Source organism: Aquila chrysaetos, chromosome 1, assembly GCF_900496995.4.
Source record: "Aquila chrysaetos chrysaetos chromosome 1, bAquChr1.4, whole genome shotgun sequence".
Lineage (NCBI taxonomy): Eukaryota > Metazoa > Chordata > Aves > Accipitriformes > Accipitridae > Aquila > Aquila chrysaetos.
Window position 1 is genome coordinate 9,370,160 of NC_044004.1, and position 22,321 is coordinate 9,392,480.

The 22,321-nt window shown below is 35.8% G+C and overlaps 1 protein-coding gene across 1 annotated transcript in view; it reads right to left on the reverse strand.

The window, feature by feature from the left end:
- Positions 1-22,321, reverse strand: part of POLN (DNA polymerase nu) — a 107,586-nt gene that overhangs the window by 39,397 nt on the left and 45,868 nt on the right. The window contains exons 15-17 of the mRNA XM_030028853.2: positions 21,082-21,139; positions 19,451-19,528; positions 18,908-19,022 (exon numbers count right to left, since the gene is read on the reverse strand). Of these exons, the coding sequence (XP_029884713.1) occupies positions 18,908-19,022; positions 19,451-19,528; positions 21,082-21,139 (251 nt within the window). The remainder of the gene's footprint in view (positions 1-18,907; positions 19,023-19,450; positions 19,529-21,081; positions 21,140-22,321) is intronic.

Genomic DNA, 22,321 nt, shown 5'->3' on the forward strand with positions numbered 1-22,321 from the left:
AATGGGCCTTAGCGGCTAGGCCCAGACAGTGCCATGGAGGCAGACTTCAGCTCACCCAGTACTGTATGTACATCTGGAAGAACAGGAAGAACGTTAATGCAGTGTTATAGAAATTGATGCAGAAAAAAAAGCCGAAGAGAAAGAATTTGCTGCAGGTTTTGTTGTGGAAATAGCACAATTTCTGAAGCCCTACAGGAAATATAAATGCAGTTATTAGTTCTAGCATGAAATATATTTTTCCATCTTATGACATACTTCTCATGTCTCTCTCTCAAATACACTATTTGCTAAAGTTCATAATCAATATTACCATCATCTTCAAATTCCTCCTGACTTGCCATCTCCAAATGTGCAATATTTCACCTCCTACGTTCCTGTCCTTGCCTGCATACTTGTCTCAGTCTATTTCCACATCTGATTTGTTTGTCCTCTACCTTTCTTCATTTAGTATTGCTTTGCAAGTACTGTGCTTTATAGTACCTTACTTGATATACATCTATTAGGTCGAATAAAGAATGGACTTCAGTGCTGGAAGATATGTTCAGGTTAACAGATCTTATAATCCTTGGAAGGAGTTAGCAGAGCTAAACAATCTGGAAAGGTCTGTGAGGACAGCAAAACAACTTACAGCTGAAAACTGTAGAAAAGTTGACAAACATAGTGAGAGTAGAGATACAGAAACTCTTTAAAAAGGTGGTTCTACTAAGAACTGGGCTGTATGCCTAAAAGGGAATAGCTGCCTAATTCTTAGAGTGAAAAAAATGGAGAAAAATTTTCCAGCGAAACAGTGAAGAAGGATAACATCGAATTATTTTAAGAAACATACAGTGCAGATATGAAACTTGAAAAACGGGCATATGTAATTTATTACTTTTTCAGAGATAATATTTTGAATATTTTCTATAATTTCTCCAAAATTCACTATATGTTTTCATATATTAATAGGGTCTAATGGACATCTCAAAGAGTTTCTGCTAATTAAGTCTTTAAAACATATTAATACCAAGTTTCTTTATACCCAAGAAAAATATGGCAATCATATCTGTAATTTAAAAAAAGCTTAACTATAAACTAGAATAACACATTTAATATGGAGTAGAGATCTGGATGGATTTGTTTTTAACCTGTACTGAATATTAAAAGGAAAGAAGTAACACAAATTTTAGTATACAGAAATGAGCACACACAACATGAAGTATATGAACACTAAAAAAATCAGAGAGGCTACAGTGCATAAAGTTTGAGCAATGCCAAAATAAAACTTTGAGAACAGGTAGAAATGGAAGGAAATCAGTCTTAAAAGAACGCGATAAGACATTTCAGCATTTCTGGGAAATGTTCTATGGTGACGGAAGTCGTCTGTTTATGTACAGGAAAAGGCAGAACAAACTTCTCAAACACAATATCTGGCAGACATGCATTGCCTTGATCTGCACTACATTCCAGCCAAGCTAAGCTCAGTCATAATAGCCACAAAGCTCTTGGCCGCTCTCCTGCATCTGCCAATTAATCCAAGTCCTAGCTGTGAGTTGTTGATGTGGGAAACGAGATGGAGTGCCATTAAATTCATTTTATATATGGTCATTAATGTCCAATAAATGAGTGAATATATGAGTGAATACACATTCGTTCATCTGACTGCTTTTACAGCTTTTTTTCATTTCATCAGTGAACTATATAAATCTCTCATTTTTAATCACCTGTTGCTATTTAATAGCAGATGAGGGCTGTATATTTTGTAAGTTTCTGCCTGGAACTTTGTGTTGGCATATGAAACTGGTACAGACAATTCATGTAATTAGTGACAACTGCAAGCTTTAGAAAAGCTCAGTTTTACAGTGGTATTGCCACTGGATAGATCATGTAGGACGTAAATTCTGAAAGCTTACTTTTTCAATTACACTGGCTTTATTATACCTAAAGGCAAGCAGAATATATACCACAATGTATGTGAGCATCCTAAACATACGGAAAAGATTGGCTACACATAACCTGGTCTGCTCACTGTTAATGCAATGCACAAGAATAAGCAATGTTTCTGAAAGCTGCTATTCCATGACTAATGGAAAATGCTGACAAGGCTCAGGCATACGTTGGCTCAGGCATTTTTACAGTAACACGTGGAAGCAAACTTGGAACAACTTTTGCCTGGCTAATCTCTGTTACAAAATATAGAAAAGGAAGAGGTTGGGAAATGGTTTCTCTGAAGCCACTGTCATATCAAAATAGATCGCTACTTTTGCCTCACATGTCAATCAAGAGTCAGGCATAAGGTACACGCAATTAGCCCATCTAGATATTTTTATCATACATGGTTTTAATGTATAGTTTGATAGAGAATGTCCAGTGAAAACCACATCTATAACCACATATATATGCCTTCTATAACTATGAGGCATCTACACAACTATGTTCTAAACAAAAAGTAGCTAGATTGTCTTTCTCATAAGAAGAGCATAAAGACATCAGGATGAAAAATGAAATTTGTCTAGACTGCCCAGAATAGTGGAAATAAAGTTAAGATACTTTTCTAAAAAAAGGAAAGAAGCGCCTACAAAGACTGAAATGCAGACTAACATCTTATCAGAAGGGAAACAGCAGGTGAAATAGCTAACCAAAATAGAAAGATAGACCTTTCTGATGTAACCTAAGTATATATTAAGTTTTTTATTTTATTTCTTTATGTCACTTCTAAGCACTTCAAATGCTTGTATTCCCATTTTTATTGTAACCTGGTTTGCATAAGTGAGACATAAGGTTACAGAATAACTCAAAGAAACTCTTCACCCAAGGATATGCACCAATAAATTAATAAACTAGGGCACTGGGATATCGTTAGTAGTACATCAGATTCCTCACATCTCCTTATCTAAAGGGTTATACTACACAGGGTCCCCATTTCATGTATATTTATTCCCACCTGGCACTGGGAGAGGCAGAGCTGTCTTCCAGTGGCCACTGCACATGACGGAGAATCTCTGGCATGGATCTCCCATGTAAATATAGGGGTCACGTACTTAAACACAGAGGAGAAAGGGTCACAACCTCCCACTCACGGAGTTTAAATTTATGTTTTATTTAGTTTAGAGGTTTTTATAAAAACTTTTAGTTGTGTTCAACTTCTTTGAATGAAAAAAATACAGCACTGTCAGCTTGATGTCATCCTTCCTATACTACAGGCAGCTCTGCAACATTTTCGTCATTGTGTCTCTTTTCCCCTTTTTGTATGCCACCCTACCAAACTACATTTTAATTTGTTTTATATCTATTTAGCACCAGGAAAAGCTTTATAACCCCTGTAAAACTCTTTTGCAAGACTCCATAAGCACTTTAGGATTTTAAAAGTCCTTCCAATGGTTAATCATAAAATAATTTATTTTGTCTGAGTAGCCTCTATAGTTCATTGCATGAAGATTTATTTCATTAGTCCTCAACCTTCTTTTAAAGAGCACGATATCTATCTTTCATGTATTTTACAGAAGATAAAAACATATCTTTGCAGCTTGCTCTGTGGTCCAGAAGTCTTCTGTTGCTACATTTTAAAGTAGCAAGAAACCAGATAAAGAAATTGCAACAAGGTCATGTCATAAATTATAGCTATCATCAGTAACAATTTGTTGAAAGATTCATTTGGGAGTAAAGTGATCCATTATCTTTATTAAGATATTTACCTGCACGTTGATGTCCCAGATATTGGATACTGAACAGATAAATTAGGTAGCAGTTATTTTCAGTGCTCTTGACAAAAAAGGTCACTTAGAGATTTTTCTTTAAAAATGCACAATTCTGGACATCTGTCACTTAGAACAGAAAGTCCCTGACATTGATGAAGATGCTTGAAAGAGCACATCCTACCCTGCAACCTTCACCCTTTTTGTCCTTCACTCCTGCAGGAACAAAAAAAAAGGGCTTTCTTCTCACAGCTGTAGTCTCTCTTACAGAGTGAATGACACAGACACATGATATTTATTTCTGAGTCATGTGATTCCTGAAGGGTCTTTGGGTCTACGAGCACAGAATAAAAGGAAGTCAGGGTAACTAACTCCCAGCTTCAGGTGCCAATGTGAACATCAACAGTTTAAGGGGTTTATACAAACAGATTAAGGGATCTATACAAATTGGGATGACATAAAATTTGTTCAGAGGCCATTTGCATAAAACAATAATGTCAGGGATCAAATGTAAATTAATGTTCTTAGAGTTCTTCATTTATCACATGTACTACTCAAGCTTTTCTGTAAGAGGCTTCAAATAGTTAAGAAGGAACAAAAGCCATTTTGGGAGATGATACAGGTAGCTGTAGCAGAGTATCAAATAATTACCCATCTTGGACCTGTCAGAAGTCTCATAACTTTGTAAAAAAATAGATGGACCTTCAGAGCAGCCTTTAGACAAATAACAGAAAAGTGAAACAGCAGGAAACAGATTCTTAACATATAATCAAAAGATGATGCAACTGCCATCTCAGATATTATGTGGAACAAAACATGGAGCTACAATATTGTTACAACAATGTACGGTTTGCTCAGGAAAAACAAGCAGGGAAGAAGAGAGGAGATGTCACACTATATCAAACTGCACCTACATAGTTCAGAAAAAAATAAGAAGCCAACTTTTAAATATCTTGACAGGGCAATCAAAATAGGAAGAAATCAGTCATGCTATATATGAGGGTCTTGAACAAATGGGCTCTGCAGAGACGGATGAGATACTTCATATCCCATCTCTTTCAATCTTCACTAAAGCACCTCTTGCAGCTTAAATTTCTATTATGCCTACGAACACACTGAATTAAAAGCAAAAGTAAAAGTGAAGAATGAATTGCTTTTGCATTCTTGATTTCACCAAGATTTAGCTTGACACTGAAGTTAAACTTGAGTTAAATGAAATCAACGGAAACATTTTATTAAGCTCTGGAGTGTTCTCATAAAATGTTGCATTTTATCAAAGTCACTCTAGAAGGAGATGACTACTTGGAGAGAGCTTTTCACACACAAGAAAGCCTCTCCGTGAAATTAGCAAACCCAAATGTTATCAGACACCACGAAACAACTGAGGACTGCCCAACCTCCTCAGAGCTTGCTTTTTCACTAGTTTGTGTGTTAGTTGTGGTGCTGACAATTCCAAAACTTTATTTTTCATTTATTCTAGAATGGTAAGAAAGCATTTAATGTGCAATAATAATAAGCTTCTAACGTGACATAAAATTAAGCTGTCTGGTTAACCTTGTAGTTAACAACCTCGTTTATTTAAAGCTATTGTTTAGCTCTTCTAAAAACAAAAGCCATTATGCTTCCTGAGGACTTTATTCCCTCTGCCTTATTATCTGCTAGTCTAAACAAATGTCACAGCTGCACTTCTCCAAGGGACTGTAAACTACAAGGTGAAATTTCCATAAGCCACCATACAGACAGTCTGTCAGAGTGCAAAGCAAGACAAGTGTTAAATTTCATTAATATCAACTATTCCAAGTGAACTTTCAAAACAGATAGCAACTGCTTTGCTGCAAAAGTAAAACTGTTAAAATATTCCACACCAACACCCATGAGGTGTTGAACTCGGAGCTTAAAATGTTTTAAAACTCTGATTCTGAGAAGGCAAACTGAACATCCTCCCTTTTGCTAAATTTCAGCATGTACAGGAGTTATTTTTTTGGCGGAGGAATGGGACAAGGGGGTAGAAGGGAGTAAGCGGAGAAAGCAATAACTAATTAAACCACTACATGAATGCCCTTTGAAAAAACATACTGCAATAATTAAACATCACAAGCCAAAACCTACATCTGTCTCCTATAGCTCAACAGAAAAGTTCTAATATATATACACATATATATATTTTTAAACCTTCATTTGTGGAAGCAGAGCTACCTAACAAAAGTATTCCAAAGGCAAAACAAAAATTATTACAGCTATCATGCACATTATATTTGTAAATTTGTAAATGCCACAATTTTCAAGTGTTTCCTGTCAGAATCTTTTGAGGAGTACCCTTTAGTACAGTTCTTTTATTATGCAAAAATGTAACAGTTACTACAATCATTCATTAAGAAACAGACATATTTCACAAGTGATGGTTATTGAGAGGGATGAAAATCTCAATCTAGAATCAGTGCTTTTTGCTTAATGTAAACAAGCGTGATTTAAATAATGATGCTTTTTCAGAACAATGATTTAATCTGTTAGCCTTACAGAAATTTAAAAGTAATGAACTTTACCATTAATGACATACCAGGCTAAATACTCCTAGGCCAAAACCAGAGACATAACCTGAGGATGCAATTACAGCTGATTTCACAATGTTTTCAAGCAGATATAAGAGACTGCCTAATCCCAAAGTGAGTATAATGACAGGACAGAAAAGAGAAACAGAAAGGGAATATACAGAGATCTTAGAGCTTGTCTTCCAAGCTATTTTGTAACAAACGCTTCTCCAAAACAGCAGAGAAGAACAAAATCAGATAGCACCCTGACACCACTTCCCCGCTCCAGACTGCAGTAATTGTGAACCTATCCCCACATGCTGCACAGCTTGAGAAATAAACCCTTTCACAGAGTCTAAAGAATAATAGAGACTATTGCTTTTCTGCAAGCTATTTTTTTTGCAAGTAAGAATTATTAAGTATAGAATTTGTGTATAAAGTAGGGGATGAGGAATTAGAAACAGAAAAGATGTTAATAATTTATCATGGAACAACTAGGAAACAGTGTGGTTTAGCTGTGGAAAAACAAATGCAATTTCAGGATGCGTCAAATGAGCTATTTCCAATTACAGGACAATATTAGTACTGCTGTACAATATGCTGGTGAGATTTTATCTGGGGTAGTTAACATAATTTGGTTATCATGTTCAGGAAATACGAATTTGGTAGTGGCAGGCTACCAGAATATTGAATAGAAAAAAAAACCAACCATGTGAAAAGATACATTAAGTCAGTATTAAGAAATTAAACCTGCCCATAAATATTGAATAGAGAAAAAGATAAAACAACCATGTGAAAAGAGACATTAAGTCAGTATTAAGAAATTAAACCTGCCCATAAATATTCTGCAGCACTGGGGCTAACTGGAAAACAACACCACATAATCCATACTTCAAAACTCTCTTACCATCCAAACATGGTGCTGCATCCAGCAGCCAGGTGGAAGTAATCCCTGGCCCATGCTAATTCAGGAACTGTGCCCAGGAACTGTTTGGTCCAGAGCCACGACCATGACAGGGACCAATTTACCAACCCAGATTTTGAGTGCCAGCAACTAGGAACATCCCTGGCGCTAAATTTATTAGAATAAAGGTAGCCTCTCAAGTCATTATTTCTTTGTTTCATTCATCATTCTGCTAGCCCAGTTTCATGGCTGTTTCAAAATAAAGTTATGTTTCTGGACCATGATACAAGTATTCCTGAGACTGTGCTCTGGTGCAGAGTTTTTGGAGCTAGCTAAAAAAGCTAGCTTTGGTAACTAAAGCAGTTTAGTGAAACAGTCAGTCAGTGCCACAGAGGCTCATTTTCCTTGCCAAGAAGAAATACAGATTAACGAATATGGAATTCCATGTAGTCATAACTAGCTGCTCCTAACACTAGTTTATTAAGGTATTTTTATGACAAATACCCTAAGAAAGCTTGTCCTGTTCCTTAAAGAATGAGGGTTGAGAACACAGTTGATTGCCTTCCTGAAGCATTTATACAAAGCAAACACTGGGGGGCCAGGAGAGCCAATGAAGCTAATGGACAACATTGGCAAGAATAATTTGGGTATATGAACTCTAGGAATAAATATAAGGTAGAAAGTAAAAGGAGTTTTCTAGCCAGAAGAGGAATGGGGAATTCAACAGCTCTTCAATAGCATTATGTAGGTTAAAACTAGTTCTAAGTTGAGACCCTATCAATGTACGGAAGGGAGTTTATGACATTGTCACCTGCAACAGTTTTATGACCAAAAAGGTCCTGCTAGTCTTATATTCCTGTGTAAGACTAGGCATACTCTTAACCAAGCATAAAGCACTAACCAGCAGCGTGAGAGATTCTGCCTTATTTTTTTCTGAGAGCTTCTCCTCTGAATGCTTCTCTGTTTCTTAATAACTGCTGTCACCTTGTCAGCACCTTTTCCTACTATAAGGGACCACATTTATTCTCACAGGAATTCAAGCTTATACTATAGTACCTCATAGGTTTAAAAAATTTCTCAAGAACAATCCTAAGAAATCTGCAGTGATGCAGCTGCAGGAGCTGCAAGCAGTACAGCCTCACAAGTACTTTACCAAATAAGTTATTATTAAACACCAGACTCATAACAAGTAGTATCTCCACAATTAGACGTTCTGCCACAGAACACCTGCCCCTGAATGTGACTTGATTTGGAAGAGCATGCCTTCTCATTCAAATTGAAATTGTCTCTCTCTCTGAACTGCAGATATTAAACAAATTCTTGATTCCTCACTTTTTATCAGTAATACTCTGAATAAAAAAAAGAAAGATACAAGATACAAAATAAGAGATATTTTAGATATTGATCAGAATAGAAATGATACATAAACAATGAGACAATGGATAAGTACTAAAAATTATTTAGTTAAAAATACTGCTAAAATTGTTTCTTCAGAATCTATTTCACAAAAGAAAAATAATCAGAAGCCTTTAAACTAATAAAAAATGGTAACAGTAGTACAAAATCAGGTAATCCAATGATAATGAAATAAATGTTACATTAACCCTTAGTGAGACTCCTAGCAGGTAGCACTGAGTTTAGGACCTCCAGATTTACAGCGAATCAATACTGGCTGAGTTACACAGCCAAACTTCAGAGCTGAAAGATGACAACACAGTCATATATTTCTAAATGGAGACTCCAGCAGGGATATTCAGTTACAGTTATTTAAAGGGAGTGCCATATAATACACATGAAAACTTTTCTCCACTCTCTTCAAAGGTAGGGTTCTAGAAGTAACCTTAAGTACTCCATGGTGAAGAGCAGGTATGTTTGTAATTTGTCTTAATACTGCAAAACACAGTTTCACGTTCTTGTATGTGCTCAATGGCACGGAATGTCTCTTCTTTCATTGCAACTCCAAAAAAAAAGAGATTTCATTATTTTGCAATGTATGAAGTGAAATGAATTAACCCAAATGCATTTTAGACTTGACATTAAGCTCATAAAAAGTGGAAAAATAAATCCAAGAGACTACAAGTTCTAATATCTAATTAGAAGTGTATGAAATAGCCTGGGCTACCTAAAAAAAAAAAAAATCTTTTGATGGAGTTCTAAGAGTCCTAAGCTAGTATATCTCATTATTTAGACAGTGAACAAAATTGAGAGAACTCTAACTGGGGGAAAGGGAGCTGTGTAACCCTGTAGCTGTATCGTGTAACCATATGTCTGCTAACAGTGACAGGAAGAGAGCAAAAGCTCTTCCTGTCTCCTCAGTAGAAGTCCACCTGGATAAGCATGATTATTTCATTATTCCTTAATGACCTAACAAACACCCAGGTGATATCTCTTGATTAATAATGACTCTTTCAAGAGCTTGTTGATATTTTCATAAAATTAACACAGAAGCACAAATATTCATATCTCTTTAAAAAACATTTAGCTATGGATGTGGTTTTCACTTCTCAAAAATCTATTTATCTCATTCTTGATTTACTGGCCTTTGCTCTTGCTATTTAAGGGAGTAGGCAGCTTAACTGAATTCAATGTCTGCTATACCATACATTTGTATGAAGTAACCTAAAAAAAAGACAGCATGTTGCTGAGGATGAATCTTTAATCTATTTGATACAGAGAATGTATTTGAAACAAGGTTGTATAAAACCGGTATGGGCAAGTGTATATATATTTAGTCAGCCTACCACAAAGCATTTGTGCATACTTGACCTTATCTTTTTCAAACAGACCCAGTACGCTATCTTTTTGTATAATTCAGCCCATGAGGACTTATTTTGATTTATTTCAGGAATATCCAAAATACTTCTGCTTATTTCCTGTGTTCTTCAGAAGTCAGCAGGATATCAACAGATAGAGCTATTGTCAGGAAGTATCCTGAATTGCCAAGTGGCTGGAAAAACAAGAGTCCCTATTTTGCCATAGTTCCTGCTGGACCAACTGCTAGTGTGCAACAGTTTGGCTCACCTTGCCATTATTAGATATAATCAGTTCCTTGAGTCCCCTGCTTGGCAGGTGGTAAAGAAAGAAAATTTCCCCACTTCCTGGAGGAAGACAGTCTGCAAAGAACAAAACAAACCCTTCTGGACTGTGGTCTTTTTATTCAAATATGGCTGAACTTACCTTTAAAAAAAAAAAAAAAAAAAAAAAAGAGAGAAAAAAGACTTTTGTCCTTCCGATATGGTAATCCCAAGTAGTTCTGTGTTTCGTTTCTCTCTAGGCTTTTGCTTGAGTAATTTCCAAAATCAGCATGTCTGTCTCTTACCAAAACAGATATTACCATGATCCCACATACACAACAGCTGAGAAAACACAGACTTTTATGTTCAGCACATTTTATAAACAGCCTGCAGTTCCCAAGGTTATTGGAAATCAGGTGCTCAAGTTCCTCTGATTCTGGCAAGGATAGTGTAAGCTAAAGACCCTTCCATGTCTTAAAACCGTCAGTCAACCAAGCCCACACTATAAGAATGGAAAAGAATGTTTTTTTAAAATGATTAGTGGTAAATAATTTATAAATCCCTTGGAATTTCATGATAGCTACACACTTCCTTAACTGCCATTGCTACACAGGAATAACGAGATATGTCCTCTTATTCTTCAGCCATTTTTTTTAACTCTCTGAAAGCCACATAGACTCAGGTGAACAATTATTATGTCCAGTACTTACTTGAAGGTAAATTCACTACCTGGAAGAAGGACATGTATTTATGCTGTTGTCCATCATCACACAAAAGAAGGCACTAACAACATGAATATGAGTAAGTAGATGACAGATGAAAGAGAAGGGAATATTTTGTGGTTTGGATTTTACAAAACTCAGATCTCAAAGTGAAACAGGAGCAACTAGACCACTATCAAATTCTCCAGCCTTCTTTCAAGCATAGCCTTGAGTGTAAGCATTGTTCACAACTGTCACAAATTGTCCTTTCGTTGGTATAATCAGAGTAAATATCACCCTTAACAGTATCCACTAATTACCTTGTTACTTTAATTCACCATCAGCAGTTAATGTGTACAGGCTAAATTATAGTTCAGAGGTAGAAATCGATAGTTTAAAGAGAATGCCTGTTTTCATACTGGAATGGCAGCAGTTATCAGATTATTGAGGTAATTATCTTTTAATATACAATACATCTGCATACTGAACAGTATTACAGATATTCCTCTACTAGATAGTACTATCAGTATTAGAGATATTCCTCCACTACATAGTACTACAAAGTACTACATAAATATTTTTAATAGAGATTATTAAAATTTCTCTACTCTGTTATTCTTTAGCTGCAGAATATAAGGAAAATTGATTGCATATGGGCAAACATTTTGTGTGTTCTCTCATTCACATACTATGATTTCCAAACTGAAAGGAGTTACAGCGTACAAAAGCTAAAATACTAAGTCACAACTATCCGACAGTCTTATCTAGAAAGGGAATTTTCTGAGGCACAGACCAACATGGATTTCATTACACTGGATCTACACTGGCTCAACAGACAACCTATGATACAGAGTGTATGACAGAAAATGCCTAGATAATTTATCACTGCATGAAAAAGTTTGTGCACAGGGACAATTACCTTTCTGCTCTCACAGAAATGAAAATACACAGTTTACAGTAGTAATAGATTTATGCTCGCAATTAGACCATACTGTAAACAATTTACTGAAGACCCTTCTGAATCTCTCCCCTTCTCAAATAGTAAATTATCATCTACAGAAAAGGTATATTTACCTTGAAAAGACAACATTTAATAATGTTTCTAGATTAAGTTTGCATTGACTTAATCTCAGAGAGATAATGTGGTCAAGAGAATGTTCTTTGTTTCATATGCTAGTATTGTTCCTAGAGACTATAAATCACCTGGGTATTCCCATACCTAAATTTCTGAATATAGAAGTAGTGGATTTTCACTTCAATCCATTTGAACTAACCTACTTATAGGGTCTTTTCCTCTGAACCTCTTGGTTTATGAGGTTATATAGTCTACATGTTTTAACATCTCTAGTTCATAGTTATAATTTAGAAAGGGCAAAATGTTTCCATAAATCTGCTAGGACATTTATAACACAAACATATCTAAATAGAAACTAAGAAGATCAGAGGCTGCAAACATACCTGCAATATCTTGTTGGTGCTTGCCAATGTGTGCCTTAGAAACCACTCACTAGATAAAAGCATAACCCAGTAATAATTTTCTGCAGATTAAAATATAAAGCAGACACCTGTAGCTCAATCTACGCACTTAGTTTAAGTGAATTGGCCACTGGGATGATGCTCACCTCAGAGCAGTAACCTTACATTTATTTTTTGGCCTGTTTTCTATTACACAGTCTCAGTGGAAATCCACCTCTCACAAATCTATACTGGCAATTCCATAAGGAACTGTGAAATCTAGACAAAATTCAAGAAATTAATGCGGATGCCTATATCCAAAACTGTGACCGGCCCCTTTCACTCCACTAAGTGGCTCCTTAATCCTGGATGTCCTTGAATTCTCTGTGTACCTCAGGGAACTCTTCCCTCCTGACAGTTCAAGAGGCTCCCAAAATGCTACATTATGCACATGTTCATCATAGACCCACTCTGAGCCCACCTGACCTCCTCTTTGACTCCTGTAGGACCCAATCTAGGAAATGTAATCTGATTACATCATTATTCACACTGATAGTTTCTCGCTATCAGGTTTGGATTTGTTGGCTTTTTCTTAGTATAAGGTGGAGGAGGTACCACCCTGGAACAGTTGCCTGGCTACTAAGGGACAGCAACTCAGTTGTCTCTTCACCTGGTGGGATTCACATCCACAACTCTGCCTCCCGGTGACATGCAATTAAAGCATGCTCTAATTGCAAGGCCACAAGCTAGGTTTGGCATCCTCCAAGATCACATGGAAATGGGACTACTGTGCAAAAAAACCCAACAAACCACAAAAAAAACCCAAACCAAACCAAAACAAAACCCCAAGCCACCCCAAAACAACAACAACAAAAAGCATAATTCATGAGTTCAGAAGGAAAGCAAACATGAAAGTACTCACTATTCTATTTAGAGTACTCAGGTGAGAGTCATAAATCCTTGACTTTTGTCCCTGTAGCTATTACTAATAAACAGAATTAGACAATCACTAAGTAAAAAAACAAATAATCCCCCAAATGGGACCAAAATAAAGAAATCCCTTTTCCAACTGAATGCTCTAAGCAATCTGCAATAAAATCATAGTGTCATAGGTGACTAAGAAGTCACCTCAGCTATCCTTGGAAATATTTGTCTAATTGTCTCATTCCTTCCAGTGATGGGAATCCCACAGCCTTCATAGGTAACCCATCTCCATATTTATACACCTTTAGTATTCGAAAGATTTCTTTAACTGAAACATCTCTTACAACAGTGTAAGCCCATTCATTACGCTTAGTTCACTCTCTGCCCAATTATCTGCAATAACCTTTTATATATTTGAAGACTTTTAGCATGTTTTTCCTAAATCATATCTTCTCTCAACTAAAAAAATCCAATTATTTCAATGTTACAATATTTGCTGAACAGAATCAGCTGCAACATACAAAGTCTAACCTCGATTTGTATTTTCCTGGGAGGAGAGAGATGTAGGGTTGAACACTCTAAGATTTAAAATGTTGAACTGAGGTCTCCAAGCACCTAGCTCTTATATAAAAGCTGGGCACCACAGCTACTTGAAAAGAGTGAATCCTGCCCGCTTTTTTCCAAAGAACACTACCCATCTAGCAGGTATCTTCAGGTATAGCCTTTGGATCACTGGCTGTCCTTGTGATTCTGTTCCAGCTTTCTAAGAGGAGTTCAAATGCAAACTTCTGTGATTAGACTTTCTCATTAACTTCTCCTAGATGGCTCTGCAGTCAGCATATAGCCTTTTTCACCCTTTGAGATGCACACTTTGGCACTGTACATGGAGCTTGGCAACCCAACGTTGGGGTTTGTATTCTATTTGAGGTTCAGGAATCTAAAACATAGGAAGTAAATGCAATTTGCAGGTATCAGAGATGTCTGTATTAAACATTGGAACACAGTGATAACACCTTCAAGATTCAAATGACTAAGCTAGTTCCAGAGCCATAAATAATATAGTTGCATTTGTATGGCTAGGCTGCGCCCAGGACCCTTGATGGAGGGTACCCCTATACTCTGCTGGATGCAGCTGAACTCATCACTACTAGGGATCTCCAGTTCTCTAAGGAAGATTCTAAAGAAGCAGGGGAAAGGACTTATCCAAATATTTTAAGTACAGCTTAATGCTTTAGTCATAGGAACTCTGAAGCAGTACTACCCCAATTCAGAAAAGCACTCAGGCAGGACAGTAGGCATCAGTCAGGTAGGACAAAATCACGTGTTTATGGTGTGCTTAAGTGCTTTGCTAAATCAAGATACTTTTCCTAGATTTTGACTCAATATGGTCAATATGAGCATATACTGTGACAGAGGAACAACAGCCTACTGAGAATGGTGACAAATGAACAGTTTGAAAGAGACTGGTAATCACTGTGCCTCTAATTAAGAAAGAAATTGCAGACAACCTAAAAGACTAAACTTATTTTTCATCCTCTATCTTTGAACGTGATTTTAAGATATGCCCATCAACAGCATTTTAAATACAATTACTTATTTTTCATTTATTGTGTAAAAGCTAGATTAAAGAAGTGAGAGCAATTTCATTCTAAGGTTTGTTGTCATTTCGATGTCTTATGGCAGCTAGGTCTCTTGGTTGGTCAGACAGCTGCCAAGACAGCTCTCATCATCTTCAGCACTGGAATGATGATTTGGCCTTCAAAGGACTGTAACTGTCATAGGACATCAAGACAATATAACACAAGTTGAATTTGCAGGTAGCTGGAATCCATTATATCACGAATTTTCAAAAGTTTAGGCAAGCCTTGAAACTTTACTATGAGTTCAGTAGCAAGTAGGTCATTAATGTAATGCATTCTTGGTGTTCTTGTAACAGCAGGTGTTGACCTGTCATTTAAGGCTTACTCTTCATAGGCCGTAACACAGTACTTGGTGTAAGATAATGTTGGTAATAGCATATGATCATCATTACAGACAGGATAGGATAAGAGTAGGAATAGTACTAAGCATATACAAGCAAACATTAAAATCCATTTATATCATCTCAGTTTTAGCTGGGGTAACTATGTTAGATGACCAGAAAATATACTGGATGTACAAAGTAGAGATGAGCTTGGACTTTTCACTGACAAAAACAGCCAAGAGAAGCAAATCTATTGCAAAGTGGCCAACAGATGCCATTTTTATTTTATTCCATGAATTCCATGGAATAAAATTCCACAAACGTTATTCATGTGTGGAAAAAGCACTTTAAGGATAAAACACATGAGACCAAGGCATGACATTACCCAGAAACTCACATTAAGTGACTAGTTAACACCAGCTTCTGAGAGTTTTCTCTGAAGAGCAATTTCAAGACAGTTTTGTCAAACAGAACACACAATACTTAAAAAACTATCTACAGCAAGCAGTATCTACAGCAAACAGTTGAGCATAGTGCAGGGAAGCCCAGACTGGTGGAGGCTGTGTTACTTCTGAAACGAGCTATCTCTGTAAGCTCGCCATGAGCACAAGATTACAGACTGGTCTTGCAGAGAGGACTGCCTCTCAGCTAGGTTTATTGGGTTGGATATGGTGTTGCACATGACACTGAATTTTAGCATGAAAGTTAGTACCTCCATTAAGCCTTTTGCTGTAATGTATAGACAGTTTGGGTTGACACATACTTATGCATCTCTACACTGCACTGTTGACCAGTGTAAAGATTCCATACAAATGATGTTTAACAGAAACATGGATCCAACAGGTTTCCCAGAGAGATGCATCTCTAAGGTCCCAGAGATAGACTGCGTCACTGTAGAGCATGCCTAACCAAATTATGAAAGGAAAGCTTTTATACGTAAGAGATCTTAATTCAATCAGAAACTCATACAGCTAACCTCTTTGCAGAAACTGCCCACCACGTGTATTTGTTGCCAAATGCTATAAGAAGCCTGTAAAGATTTTTCAAAAGGTTGGATTTCAGATAGAAGGCTTTAGCCTGAAGGCTAAACATTCAGCTTTAGCCCGAAGGTCCACATTTCAGTGGAGAAGCCATGAAGCTTAGGAAAGAAAAAAAAAAAAGTTAATAAACTGGTATAAAACTTGGCTGGACTCTGGGGTGTGGCTCAGATTTTTGTCCAATAATATATTCTTTCCTGTTTATGATTTAATATTCATTAGCCTGAGGATTTTTAGATGCAGAAAACCTGCTAAAAGATACCAAATGACATACATTCAGAAGCTGGAATGCTATCAGACACTGACACTAACTTAATTTTTTTCTTCTGAGAGGAAGCTTCAGAAACTAATTCATTCCTTATAGATCTGTTAGAGAAAAAAACCTTTTTTTGCCAAGGTTTTCCAATTGTCCAAAATGCGTTAGAAAATATTTACATATAGCAACAACGTGCAATTCCTTCAAACAGAATAAAACATTTGGTATGTCACTTCGTATATAACTTGCACAGATTTTAAAGGATTAAGACCCAGAGAAAATCAGGAGACCAAGAGGAGATAAAAGGTTTGTTGTTCATTTTGCTCTTCCTTCTCATAACTCGTTTTTAATACCAATTTGGTGGAATCAACTACAATAAAGTGAATGAATAATTGTTTGCCCTAAAGATTTTTTTTTATTAGTAGTGGACTACGAGACATGAATAAGTATCTGGAACAGGAAAGTATCTGTGAAGGTTGTGATTTTATGTCTTCTCTTTGGCACTAATTAAATCAAGGACAAAATTCCAAAACCCAAGGTGAGTTCACTAGGAACTGATCCAATAGGAGGAACTGAATTTGTCAGAACAAATACAGATGTCTACATGTGAGCTGGTCACCCCAGACCTACTTTGTTCTCAACAGTGTGAAGTCAACACTTTTAATATGTGATTGATCTTATTACACAAGGGACATCAACAATAGGTCAAATGCATTTCTCCAGGTATATAACAGATGTCCAAGGTTAGATGAGATTAAAACACACCTTTCATGTTTCTGTAATTAATAAGTCATATAATAGATTCAATAGAAAGTTAATTCCAAGCATTAGCTTTCCTGAAGCTTAAAAGAAGAGTCAGCAGAATCATTATGTAATGATTTTGTAGACACATCATGACACTTCTGTCTGATAAAAATATTTGCCTGTAATATTTCATTAAATTTAAAGTTACTGTGTAGCAACTATAAGAGGTTGACGGCTGCCAAGAGCTGTGAGGTTGCTGAATAGAATGGTATTTCTGGAGCCTTGCCCAGAGTTGAGACAAAATTTGACTCATCTTCATGCATACATTTGCAATATACCTCCAAACTAAAATAAGGATTTAACTCCATCACGAGGTTCTAGTGATATCATGTTAGAGCTAAGAGTTGATTATAATATCAATAGAAGCTTCTAAGTGACTCTAAAGAGAAAGGCAATCTTTCCATAGCTACATTCATTGGGATGTTTGTGACCTTGAGTTGTGTTCTCCTAGAACGCACGTGCCTCAAGCACTGATTCAGTTGTTGGTAGCAGGATAATTATAATTTGAACTCCATTTTGTTTCTTTGTACTACTTCAGAGTATATTAGCAAATATTGCAGTGAGGAGGAAATACTGTGGTTGGGAAGGCTATGCCTGCAAAAATTTAGAAACTGTAGGATTGGAATTGAGCTAGATCAGGACTGATGAGTTCATCATATCTGTTTTTGCTTTCATTTTCAGCTAACAATCTTCCAACAAAAAATGGAGATAAAAAATTTAAAAAAGAGAGAGAACAAAAAGAAAATATGAAAATTGCATGACATTTACATGACATCATTCTGTTCAATGTACTTATATGTTATAGCATTTTATTCAATCTTTTCCTGACCTATCTGTTCAAACTCTAAGCTTCTTGACATCTATCCTGTCAATTATCAAATGCTCATGCACTGAGTATGAGGCAAGTCCCAGTCTCAAGGAAGATTTTTAGGCATCACGATGATACAAACAGTAATAAGAAATGCCTTCAAACAGCTAAGTAACTAATATTCCATCTTTTTGATAGTTAATCTTTTTATCTGCATGCTGAAGAGATCAGTAAATAATAATTTGGGAATAGAAATAAGAAATAGGTTTTTTTATTACTGAAACACTACTTTGTCCGAGTATCAAATCATCCATCACAAGATGGAAGCACTAAACCCTATGAGTTCAAAAGAATCCCATGAGCTCTAGTCTCTCTGTTTCTTGTCATACGTAATTTGATTCCAATACTTCTACTGGATAACCAAGCAGGTTTCAAAAATGCTTGTACTTTTACTGCAGAAAGTTGTTCTGCAATTTTTCAGATGGATAACCTACTTAACTGCTGCTCTGGATTTTTAAATAGAATTGGTGAACAGTAATACAGTAAGACAGTTATCAGCATACACTGTTCACAATATATTATTGCACCAGCTTTAGTCACAAGGCTCATTCATACAGGTCAGTTGGATTGCAACATTTTGACATACAGCAATTACCGCAGTGGAAAAGAAAAGACTCAGACAGACAGAAAGGAATTATAATTCACAGTGTTAAAACAGTATTAACAATAGATACTGGAGCAAAATACTGTCTTTTGTTATCACTACACAGTAGTACAATAGTTTAAGTTATTCTTACTATTTTGTCTAATTACTATCAAAAAAATGCAACATTTACTCTTACCACTGAGAAGCCAGTGTGGAAAAGATATCAGCGGTTTCAGGTTCTTGGAATAGTTTCAAAAGTTCTGGTTCAGATGATAAGTCAGCAAGGATCCTTAACTCAATATGGGAAAAATCTAGTAAACAGTGTTAAAATAAATCTATCGCTCTAAAATAAAAATATACCTGCATTTTAACCAAATTATCACAAATTGAAACGTAAGCCTGGACTGTTCAGTCATTTCCTTGCATGCAAAAAAACCAGATGCCTGTAAAAAGCTCATCCAAAGAAGTTATATTCCAGCTACAGATCACAAGTTGTCCGATTCCTTCATTATCTTCAGGTGTCAATTAATCTTATTAGCTCTTTGTTTCTACTGACAAGGCTTACATATCATCCACTTCCAAAGCACACTAAGGAGTATACATCATATAACAACATTAATTGATACTAAGGGATTTGACAGCCTTGTAAAATATAATGTCATCCAAAGGAGAGGGGAAAAAGAGATAACAGAACTGCGAACATTAATATGTATAAGAATAATAATAAATAGTATCTTACCTGCTGCTAAAAACGTATATCCTTTTTTTGAAACAAACAATGTTCTTGGGGAAATAGTTACTATTTCCTCTTCTTTTCCTAGAGAGGAGATAGACACTTAAGTCCCAAACCCCAGTCCAAAAATATTGTGTTGCAAACCACAGGAGGTTGTAAATGACATACCAAACACACAAAACCACACAAACGGCAATGTAAGCAACCTAGCAGAGCACCAACTGCCAGCGCCACCATTATTTTACTCTATCAGTCATGGACAACGTCTTTATCTCTTCCATCTTTGCAGTACTGCGTACTTCTCCTTTATCAAAACCAAATCCTTCCCAAAACACTAGCTAACAAATATCTACAATAACTAACATTATTCACAGATCACTTAATAAAGGAGGCATTCAGATAAGGAAGGGTCCACAGAGATGAACTAAATATATTTTTTTATCTTCGAACATACCACAGCAATGTGTTAATAACCAAATTCTGAGTTACAGGTGGTAAGGGCATATAATATTGAGAACATACAGCTGATATAGGCATCCAAATTCTAATGACAGAAATCCCCTATAATATCACAAAGCAATAATACACATCAACAAGGTATTAGAAACTCAGTGCATCCTGGGAATACCACTTGCCTTGGTGTACAAAGGGATGGTGGTTTGAAATACAACAGAATTAATCTGATCAGCATAAAAGTGGAAAAAATAAGTGTCTTGATACAGGAATGAAAAACTTAGAAATATGTTTTTGAGAAGCACATATTATAAGATCATTAACAAAATTGATTGGACTGTTTCCAGAAAGGCCTATGTGCCACAGTTATGCATGGCAGCTCAGGTTTACACAGCCACTGCTCACACATTTTTTTATAATAACTTTTAAAAAATACTTATAACAACAAAACAGGCAGATAAAACAAAACTGCTGTCAAAGTTTTACATTGTCTTCAACAGACTCCTGTTTTATGATCTGTATTATTTCAAACGCAGGGAGTGAATAGCTGTGAAAAGGCAAGCCTGCCCTTATCTGAGAACCAAGTGCAACAAATGAGCAGCATTTCCCAGCTATGGCTGCAGGCGTTCAAGAAGGAGAGTTTATGTTGGTAAATCTCTCTCTTATATTTGAGTCTACTATTGTGGGTTTCTCTCTTTATCACTTGGGTCATGCTTTTCTAGACTTGACTTTGATCCTCTCTGAATCATCTGCCTTAAATCTGCTTCTGTTATCAAAAACAACACATCTGACTATTGGTGTTTAGTTGTGAGTTTGATCAAAATGACCCAGCTTTAACATCTCCTCAGGAAAAGCCTTATGAGCTGAATGCACACAAAATCATCCCCAGGATATTTAACGGAGTTAAGCAGCATAATTTCATCTGGAAAAAGGAACAGTAAGATAGCTGAGGGAAACAAACAAATCTAAAAGTTTGTGACTATTTAGATTAGTGCTGAAACAGCAGATTTTTTGCAGAAACAACCAGCAAGAAGTAATTGGTTTAAATTATAATGTATAACTAAGCACTAATAATATATTCTATTCTTTAATGCTGGAGCTATTAGTCTGCTTTAAAATATAATATAACTCAGTAAAATAATTAGATAAAATTGCCTTTTCATGTTAATAAAAACATAGTTTACCTTTTATGTACTGTTTCATTGTAATTCTAACTGGATGTTTAGAGACACCTTGAATGTTCTACAAATAAGAAGAATAAAAATGCTTAGTAAGTTAAAGTTTATGAAAACATGTTTATGAACAGTTTATAAGCAGCATAAGATCATGAGTGATATTAACACCAACAAGTTTTTCCCATATAATAAATAAGATTAACCACTTTGCCTTTCAAAGGAGTCTTCAGAGTAACTATTGATACTTTTGAGTATTTGTTCTTCCTTGAAAATTGGAAGCTTTTAAGAACAATTTCTCACTGGCAGCCTTTCCAAATCCTGATCTCTGGATGCACCATAGAACATGATTAATAACCCATTAAAAATAATTTTCTTCTTATTTTAACCTGTATTTTTTAGATATGGTGCATTACTTTCAAGAAAAGAATACATATGAACCCTGCCTTAAGCTAAGAGAACAGATTCTTCTTCAGCCTCTAGAAATTTTTCTAATGTCTACTCCTACTTTTTTGAAATGCATGATAAAATAAAGAAGGATCTCTTAATTAACTACAGCATATCAGTCAAGGTTAAAAGTGAGAACTAAGTTTATCAACAAACATGCAGGACTAGGAACAATAGAAGATTTTTCTTTAAAGATCTGGGTTCATACACCTCTAGTAAAGCATGAAAGATGACACACGATAGCTTTCTTCTGTTATTTTATGTCATTATGCCTCTTCATCTAGAAAGGTAACACGTGATGAGATAATGTGCATCAAACTCAATTTTCCTAATTCCACACAATTAATTTGCAAGTGGTTCAGGAATTAGATGAACATACTAATATTATGTAATACTGTGAATTCAGGAGATGGGAATAGTGCTATATAATTTCCAAATCAGAATGATCATTTTCTATGTAATTTTGAACTCAAATTTGTTATTTTAAACTTAAGAGGGATGTGATCAGACTGCAAAAGCTATGGAAATTTAAAGCAGAAGTAAAAGAACAAAACCCCCAAAACACAACAGTGTCATTTCTAGTCTTAGTATCACCCTTAAAGATCTACAATTAAATGTATTGAAGTTGAACATCCACCACAGCACCATACGGAGAGAGAGATAGGAAACTAATACATAATATACATAATATTTTCACAGCATGGATAAACTAGGAACACTGCTCTCAATCCATCAATACAAAGATTGAGCTAGAAGAAACACTTGCCATCTTCAGTATTTTATTCTTCAGTTTCCAGAAACATTT